At 50.4% G+C, this 9,373-nt stretch overlaps 1 protein-coding gene across 1 annotated transcript; it reads left to right on the top strand.

The window, feature by feature from the left end:
* The first annotated feature begins 661 nt into the window (after nucleotides 1-661).
* Nucleotides 662-5,155, top strand: KLF4 (KLF transcription factor 4). The gene is given in 5 exon segments (XM_074856439.1): nucleotides 662-1,131; nucleotides 1,134-1,256; nucleotides 1,387-2,290; nucleotides 2,375-2,539; nucleotides 4,053-5,155. Coding segments are annotated over 5 exon segments (1,446 nt in total). The 5' UTR covers nucleotides 662-1,053; the 3' UTR covers nucleotides 4,229-5,155.
* Nucleotides 5,156-9,373: the final 4,218 nt, after the last annotated feature.

Genomic DNA, 9,373 nt, shown 5'->3' with positions numbered 1-9,373 from the left:
CGTCGGGGCGCGCTTCAGAAAAAGGAAAAAAGGAATAAAGGAAAAACAAGAAAAAATAATTTTAGAAGGAGAGAATTGTAAACAAAAGAAAAGACGAAGAGACGAGAAGAGAGGAGAAAGAGGAAAGAGAAGATAAAAGATACGGACAAGATCGGCGAAGGCACCGCCGGCCCTGGGGCCGGGTCCCTTCTCGTCCCCCGCTCCCGGCGGGGGCGCGCGAGCAGCGGCGCGGTCAGACCCCGCACGCGCTCTGCCTCCGCACGGGACCGCGGTTCTCAAGCCAAGGGGCGCGCCCGCGGGAGCGCGCGGGGCGGGACACGCGGGGCGGCCCCTCCCCTCCCCCACCGCCGCCGCCGAAGGTGCGCGAAATCCCACGGCGCGCGCCCGCCACCCCCCATCTTACCCCCCCCCCGCCTCCCGCGCGCTGGCGTCAGCACTCCGCCTGCGTCACGCGGCGCGCAGTGGCAGCGCGGCGGGGCGCGGGGCGGGGCGGGGCGCGGCACTGGAGTCCCCTCCGCTGCCTCACCCCCGGCCGCGCGCGCACCGCCCCCTCTCCCCACGTGTCGTTTGTTTTTGCCGTCGCCCCAGCGACGGGGGCGGGGCGGCGCGAGGTGAGGTTATAAGAAGGGCGGCGGCGGCGGGGGCCGGCAGTGCCGAGCGGGGCGCGGCGGTGGCGACGGCGCCAGAAGAAGAGGGCCGGCCCGGCCCCTCCCTGCCCCCTGGCACCACCGCGCCCCGTCCGTCCCGCCCGGCTCCCCCATGGCTGCGGCTCCCCGGGAAGCACCTTGCGCCGCCGCCCTGCCGATGCCGGAGCCGCGTTGCCGGGCGGCGGCCGCCTCCCCGCGGCGCCACTAGCGCCCCGCGTCCCGCTCACCTTCCTCCCCGGTAAAGCACCGAGGAAGGGCGCTCCCACGGCACCACCCCGGCGGCGCTGGGCCGGCTCTCCGCGGCTGGACGGCTCGTCCGTGCCACCCCTCCTCCCTCTCCTCCTCGGCGGCGCTCGGGACGACGACGACGGCGGCGGCAGCAGCTCGGCGCGACGCCCCGGCGCGGATGCGGTGGGTGCCGGGCGCGGCCCCCGGCCCTCCCTCGCCGCCGCCGCCGCCGCCTGACGCCGCTGTGCTCTCCCCACCCGCAGGCAGCCCCCAGGCGAGTGCGAGATGGCGCTCAGCGGCACACTCCTCCCCTCCATCGCCACCTTCGCGGCGGGCGCCGCGGGCCGCGAGAAGGCGGTGCGGCCCGCGGGCCCCGGCAACGTGAGTATCGGCGTCGCGGCGGCGCGGGCCGGCCGGGACGGGGCCGGGACGGGGGCGGCGGCGGCGGGCGGCTGGGGCGGGCGCGGCGCGGCGGCGGGACGGGGGCTGAGCCGTGCCCGTCTCCCCGCAGCGGTGGCGGGAGGAGCTGTCGCAGCTGAAGCGGCCGCCGCCGGCGCTGGCGGCGCGGCCGGTGGAGGCGCCGCCGTCGGAGCTGGAGGCTCCCGCCGCCCAGGCGCCCCGCCGCGACGCTGAGGAGTTCAACGAGCTGCTGGACTTCGACTTCATCCTCTCCAACTCCCTCATGCACCAGGAGCCCGCCGCCGCCGCCGTGGTGGTGGCCCCCGCGGCCGCCCCGGCTCCCACCGCCAGCCCCTGCCCCGCCGGGCCTTTCGCCTACCCGCTGCCCCGGCCCGAGCCCGCCGGCCTCCTCTACGGCGGTGGCGGCAGCCGCGAGGGAGTCTCTGCTGCCGGGCCGGCCGCCCCCTTCAACCTGGCTGACATCACCGACGTGTCCCCCTCGGGAGGCTTCGTGGCCGAGCTCATGCGGCCCGACCTGGACCCGGTGTACCTGCCAGCGCCCGCGGCGCTGCCGCCCCTGGGCAGCCTGCAAGGAAAGTTTGTGGTGAAGGCCGTGGGCGAGTACAGCCACCCGGGGCTCAGCCCCAAGAGCGGCCCCGCGGCTGCCGCCCCCCCGCCCGGCACTGAGGGTGCTGGGGCCCCCTACAGCCCCCTGCCGCGGATGTGCCCCAAAATCAAGCAGGAGGCCGCCCCGCCGTGCACCCTGGCCCCACCACCACCGCACGGGAGCGGCCCCCGAGGAGCCCCCCAGCACGACTTCTCCCTGGGCCGCCCGCTGCCTGCCCGGAGTACGCCGTCGTTGGGGCCCGAGGAGATGCTGAGCGGTAGAGACTGTCTCCCCACCACCCCGGGGCTGAGTCACCCACCGCTGCCGCTGCCCCCGGGGTACCCCCCGGTCCCGGGTTACCCCGCCTTCCTGCCCGAGCAGCTGCCGCCCGGCACACTCCAGTACCAAGGTGAGTCCCCGTGCTCCGGCGGCGGGCGAGCTGGGGTGCCCGCTTCGTGCACTGCCGTGCTCACTCCTCCCTGCCCGTCTCTAGAGCTGATGCCGCCGGGGAGCTGCCTGCCCGAGGAGACCAAGCCCAAGAGGGGACGCCGGTCATGGCCTAGGAAAAGAACAGCTACACACACCTGCGACTACGCGGGCTGCGGCAAAACCTATACCAAGAGCTCTCATCTCAAGGCGCATTTGAGAACCCACACAGGTTAGTCCCAGCACAGGCTCAGTGGGATACCCCGCCTTGAGGGGCATGGGGTGAGCCTCTTGGACAGTGAAAAGGGGGAGCACAGGAGGAAGGCTGGAAGGAACATGTCATAACCTTTCTCTGCTGGGTTTCTGGGCTTCTTTTCCTCTCTCCTTGGCTACTTGAAGTCCTGTGCAGTCTTTGCTTACTGGCTCGGCATTTTGCTTAATGGTTCAGAATGGCTCAGATGTGGGAGCGGGTGGGTTTCTTGCCAAGGCAAAGTTTGTAGCTCTTCTCCTGCTATGTGGCTAGCTAATTAGCAGGTAGTTGGAAGTCAGCTGGGGTTTGTTGCACTAGGTGGTGTTGGCCCACTTCTGAGAACAGCGCAGACCTCTCCAAGATACTGCTTTCTTTGCTCCTGGTTAAATGCTTCGCACATGCATGCTGCTTGTCTTGGCTTGCTCTCTAGTGCAAGAGATCGTGCACCTCTGCAAGCTGCTGTTCCCTTTCTAAGGAAACCGTGATGGGCCCCTCGCGAGTGGGGTTTTAGCTGTGTCTGCAGCACTGATGGGGTACCTCACCTACATGTGGGAGCACATCTTCCCCTGCTCCAGCACCAAAGAGGCAGTTTAAAGGTTGATTGACTGCTGCTACAGTTTGGATAAAATCTTCCAAAGTGTGTACGTGAGCCCAAGTTCAAACTTTAACCTTGCAGCTGAATGTGGTGTTGCAGTAACTGAGCTTGTGAAAGCAGGTATATGTGTGTGGTTTTGCCAGTGCAGGCATTCCATAACAGTGATTAAATAACCTGCAGATTTGCATAATTTAAATCCCTGGATTGTGAACTTGATTCAGAACTTTCTCCTGAAGAGGAGACAGGAAAGGGAAAAACTACAATAGTACAGTAGTTAGGCTACATCTTCAGCTAATAGTGGGGGGGAAGGGGGGAGAAATCTTTTAAGTGAACAGTGTCTGCCCTGAGTCAGTCAGCACCGTCTCTAGTATGTGTAGGACCAGGAGCTTGTAATTGTCGAAAAAACTTGTCTTGCCGTCAACAGTGGTTTTGTTATAGTGAAGACTGTAGGATTGAGTTCTTAATCAGGCTGAGCTATAATGAAAAAAATTTCCAGCTGTGTTTTAATTCTTGAGACCTACAATTACCTAAATACATTATGTCTGCTGAGCTATTTCTGGTTGTTATTTGATCATATAACATTAACCAGCCAAAATAGACTATTATCTGAACTTGTGTGCTCTGAAGCCTTGTGTGCAAGACAAGCAGTGGAAATGAGCATTTTAGTTAAGATTTCAGTGACGCCAACATTTTATAGTACCTATATGTTTTGAAAAGACAGTCTGTTAGTCTTTGTAGTTTGCTTGCAACTGCTTCAAGTTGTTAATTGCATTTTCTTTGGTACTGCCCTTTTTCTTACCCAGGACAACATGTGTTAGTGATTCTTGAAAGAAAAGTGTTAGAGTTTTTTCATGACTACCATGTCTAACTAATGTGCTTTATTTTCTGGTTTGTTTGAAGGTGAGAAACCTTATCACTGTGACTGGGAAGGCTGTGGATGGAAGTTTGCCCGATCTGATGAACTTACTCGTCACTACAGAAAACACACAGGCCACCGCCCTTTCCAGTGCCAGCGGTGTGACAGAGCATTCTCCAGGTCGGACCACCTCGCCTTACACATGAAGAGGCACTTTTAATTTGAAGCAGTGAATCTTTCCCCAACTGCCGTAGAGATTCAGTATTTACAGCACAAGGACTGTCTTCTGCAAGATGGGGAGAACACAGTTTAAGCACTACAGATAATCAAGGTGAAGTCTTCTAAAGAGTGGAAAAGAGGGATAATTGCATACAGACATTGCAACTTTTTTTAGATACATACACTTAAAAGAGAACCAAAAACATTGGGGTCAATGACTGGATCTTCTATCATTCCATTTGTAAATCCAACTTGAATTATTTCCGGACTACGGAATGCTAAGGAGTGACTGGAAGTCACGGATATCAGGGTTAAACAGACTGTGTGTAGTTCGGAGGGTGGGGATATTACACAGGGAAATGACATTCCCTTAATTTTCTTTCAATGCAATAGTAGATGTAAATGTCATCTTGTACTTTCCTTTTTTTTTTCCTTCTAAAAGCCATTATGATGTTAAAAGAGGAGGAAAAATTCAGGTACAGAATTATATTTTAAAAGCCTATTTCATGGTGCTTAGTGACTGTTGGTTCTAGAGGTACCAAAAACAGGAAGCCAAAGTTCTCAAACTGCTGCATATCTGACAAGGAAATATTTTTGTCTTCTGATTGCCGATTATGACCTAAATCAGGTAAATAAACCTGGTTTATTTTTTTTTAAAGAAAATAACTTTATGCAGACAGTCTGTAATGCACTGTGGTTTCGATGTGCAATAGTTTGTACAATGGTTTATTCTCAAATATGCCTTAAGCAGAACAAATGTTTTCTATATAGTTCTTTACATAATAAATATGTAATATAAATTTAAGCAAACTTCTATTTTGTATATTTGTAAACTGCGAACTAAAAAATGAACATTTTGTTGGAATTTGTATTTTGCATATTCAAGTGCAAAATAAGTTTTAAATAAACCTATAATATTTTATCTGAATGGCTGCTCTAATTTTCATCTGTGCATGGATATGTCCAAAGAAAGTTTGTTGAGTTTCCCAAGGCAAGGTGGGGTGGCATTGAAGGCTTGTAGTCTCAAGACTCTTGACAGATAGGATTGTGTAAGTGCAGTGATGATTTAACACAGCTTTTTAGGGAAAAAGGTGTACTGAAAATTTTTGCTCTGAATATTGAATAGCCATTTACCTCACCTGCATGATGAAACTGTAATTTACCATTTTTAATGTAACTCAGTTTGAATTATTTTTAAGAGGAAGTACATCTGTTGGGGACATTAGACTTTGCATATTCAAGGACAACAGATTCTAATAATTTTTTTGTAGTGGTCTTTTCAGCATGAAAATTTTCTAGCTTCATTTTCTTGGGCTTCTCAGATGTGCTGGTGTAACCACTTTAATGTGAATGAAGGAAAATCAACTGAGTAATGTCACAAAGAATAAACTTGACTCAAGGAATAAAGAGTGTGTGCATATAACATCTTTTAACAATAAACTACATGGAGGTGCTTTGTCCTGGGAATTCAGTAATTCAGCAGTATCTGAAAAGCCAAAATTCCTGTAGGAATCCTGGTATGCAGACATAAGTTGGGAAGGCTGACCGTACAATCTCTTCAAAACATATAGCTGTGCACTCAAGGTGTGTTGCTGTAAGGTCCCCAGCATACCTTCAGTTGCACTCTGCTGCAGTTAAATGCAGTGAACCTCCTGCATGCCTCAGGTTGTTACCATTTTTGTTGTAATTAGGGTCCTCACTGCTCTAGTTTCTTTACAGATGTGGAGCAATAAGGTGATTTCAAAGTGAATATTGATGAATAGGACCTGCTTTTCTCACAACTCTTTGTAAACGGAAGAAAGAAAGAATTCTTCCACTGGTTTAAAATGTCAGTCACCTAGGAATTTGGATGTATGTAGCATTCAATAAAGCTGAGCATGGAAAACAAATTACAGCAAAAGCCATTCACATTTTTTCAGTAGTAAAACAAGAGTGGCGATATCAACTTTTTGTTCCCAGATGTGCCTTAGGAATGCTATTAAATGTCGCATTTTGATGTGTTCTTTGTGGGGTGACTGGTGCCATTTCTTTCTAAGTCCATGTAAGTAACATAATGATGTAGAAAATATTTCTCACCTCTTATCTCCTAGGCATGCTTTGTTCAACTGAAAACTATCTTTGTTGGTTTGGTTTATAGGTAACACAGGGAGTAGGGAATGTCTTGTTTGGTTTGCAAATAGCAAGTATTTAAAGCTAAATTAAAGTTATGAGTCATCCTTTATCTGAAGCTTTTTTCATGTGAAAACATTTTACAATTAAACCAGTCATTTTCTACCTCCTCTGTGGCTCTGCCTGTGAATTCCGGATGAGAGATCCAAGGTCAATGTTGTAACTGGCAGGTACTGTGTGCCTGAAGCATGTTGTCCCATCTTGGTAATACGGGAGCATGCTTGGCTAGCTGCAGTATCACCTCTGTCTGTACACCTGCCATTTAGAACCTTTTACATCTGTGCAAGGTCTATGTCCTAACACATCCGTAAGTACTGAAATCAGAAGATTTCATCTGAGAAACTTGTTTCTTTTGCTTTTCAAGTGTTCTGTCATTATGCAGCCTTAAGAATTTTATAAGATTCTCTAGCATTTAGTAATGCATTATCTGCTTCAGCCAACTTCAGTTTCTGCTTGATGGTTTTATAGATCCTAGGTTTATAGTTGCATGAACAATAGCATTCTTGCAACATGGTTTTGTTCTCTTCTTCCACTCGGCTTTTTTTTCTTTTCTTTTTTACCTGATGCTAACCAAGCTGTCCTCATGTATAACTTTATTTCCACACGTAAATGGGCATGGTTGTAGCTTGGTATTTAAAAAGAAATACTGCTGTTCCTTTAACCATTTCCAAAATGCTACTCCTATAATTCTGGGACAGGAGCCAACACAATTCTTGCCATGCAGCCCATGAGAGGCAGTCCTTGTTCTTAAGGGGAGGTCTCTGGGGGAAATACTGAAATGAGCAGTTGCACCAGTTGTGCTCCGATAAGTTAGAGCTAGAAGCAGCATGTTGTGTTCGCCACCTGTTTAATTGTGTCTAGTGTCCTGGAGTTGCACTTAGGTGCAAGATCATACACAGATGCAGTGGAACAATATATGTATCAAAAAGCGTATCTCGTAAAAGATATGTAAAACACCAAGTAGTCTTATAAGGGTGTCTTGAAAAACAAGATTTGTTTAGCGTTACTAACACTATATTCATGTGCTACTTTGCTCAGGCTGGGGCATCTAAAAACAGGCTTTGAGGTTATTAGGGTGAGCACCTCCAGAGCTGCCCCAGAGTACTATTTTAGCTACTCAAGGGAAAAGCTCTCGTGGCAGAGAATGATCTCTGCAGTCAAACTACAGCCATCCTTAATCCTGCTTACCCCTAGCCTGTATCTCTTTCAAGCATACTTAACATGTGAGGATGGAACTGTTTAAAACAAGATGGCACTTGTCTGCCTACCAAGTGCCAAGTATTCAAAAGTGGCATTGAAATAGAAATCTTCTCAGAGCCGCAGCTCCTCCGTGCATTTGTCTGCTGCACACCACAGGCTGGAAGTTTGCACATTTCAGGCCTGGCCATTGATTGTAATCCAGTACAAATGCCTTAAGCTTTCCCCTGCCACATGAAGGTGTACTTGGAAGAGAGTTGCTCTTCTCCTGTAGAGTTTGCCAGATCCTGCCACTACTGAAGTGAACTGCAAATCTCACAAGGATTTATATTAAGCTGATATGAATCAGTGCATTTCATTCTCCTTCTCTTTAATAAGGGGAGATCAGAGACTCCTGTGGTTAATCACCCCAAGTGTTAACGGTTCAACTGAATTAGTTTACACAGGTTTCCTATGGGAGTGTGCTAGGCATTAGAGCTAGCCTGCTGCCACCGAAGACCCTGGCAAACACTTTAATGGCATTTGAGTGCAAGAATTTCCAAATTAACCCAGTTGCAAACTGTGTTCGTTCCTGGGCTTTCCTCCTTCCTGAGTGTGACTGGGTTGTGTGCTCTAAGGCAGAAGGAGAATAGGAATGAGTTAGAACTGTGGACAGACAGACCAGTAGTTACACTGTAGGGCTCTGGCAAGGGTCTGGATGTGGTAGGAATGCTGGCTGGAGGAAGTAAACCCAAGGTATGGTGAGCAAAACTCAGATGAAGAGGAACACCACTGCCACCGTCACCACTGCACCACCACATGTTGACTCATACTTGCCAGGAGAGCTCCCCAGATTAAATAGCTGTGTGTAGGCTCAATATCTTTGGAGACCAAGGAGATGAGTATGTACATAAAAGAGGGGAAGGCCCATCATTCACCGAAATTTAATTGAGGTCACATTGGCTCGCAGCCACAGGGTAACACACCCACATTCCCCTGTCTGCCGTACACCTGGATGACTCATGTTTTGTCTGCCTTTCACTGCTGCTGTGACTTACCAGGGGACGTTTTCATTAATGCTGAGGGCATTGCCACCAAGTGCAGAAGTCGTCTCTGTGGCATGGAAGTGGGTGGTGGTTGTGTTTCCCGCAGCCTTGTTCTCCACCTTGGCTGCATATAGGTAGGTATCTGTTAGTCTCCTTTTCACCTTTAGATGCTTACCTGTGAGCCCTCAAGGCTAGGACCTTAATGGTGTGAAAGACAGGAGGAGAAAAAGTGCCTTGTGCTGTATTAATGTTTATTCTATATGTGTGCCTAGAGTTTTACAGAAGACGAGTGGCCTTAGTAGCTGCTCACAAGACGTATTAGGCAGCTGAAGCTTTTCCCCTTGGTGATGCTTTCTGGACTCTTGGAGCTGTGACTCCTTTTGTAACTGAGATAGTGATTTTCACATAGACTTGGTCAGCTCAGGCTTGGTCAGCCTTGTGACATGCTTATTAACAAGAAGTTTTAGGGAACACAAGCAGCTCCTTTCACTCTGAATCTTGGGTGAGCAGAAAGGTAATCATGCTGCTATCACCACAGCCATCTTGCTGCAATTCTGAAAAGTTTTGCATGGTTTTGCTTTGGGTACAGCACGCTTGTTTATCAAGCACAAGCTAAGGCTTGCTTAAATCTTGCCATTCAAGTTCTCTGCTATTAAAGTTTCTGGCTTTATTCAACAAAATGATACAGCTTCCCTGTATTGGTTGGCTGAAGACCCTTAATTTTAGAAACAGATACCCCGCAGTTATTCAGAATG

Source organism: Strix uralensis, chromosome Z (assembly GCF_047716275.1).
Source record: "Strix uralensis isolate ZFMK-TIS-50842 chromosome Z, bStrUra1, whole genome shotgun sequence".
NCBI classification, from domain to species: Eukaryota; Metazoa; Chordata; class Aves; order Strigiformes; family Strigidae; genus Strix; species Strix uralensis.
Note: the sequence above shows the minus strand (reverse complement) of the source record. Positions and strands in the feature narration are given on the sequence as shown.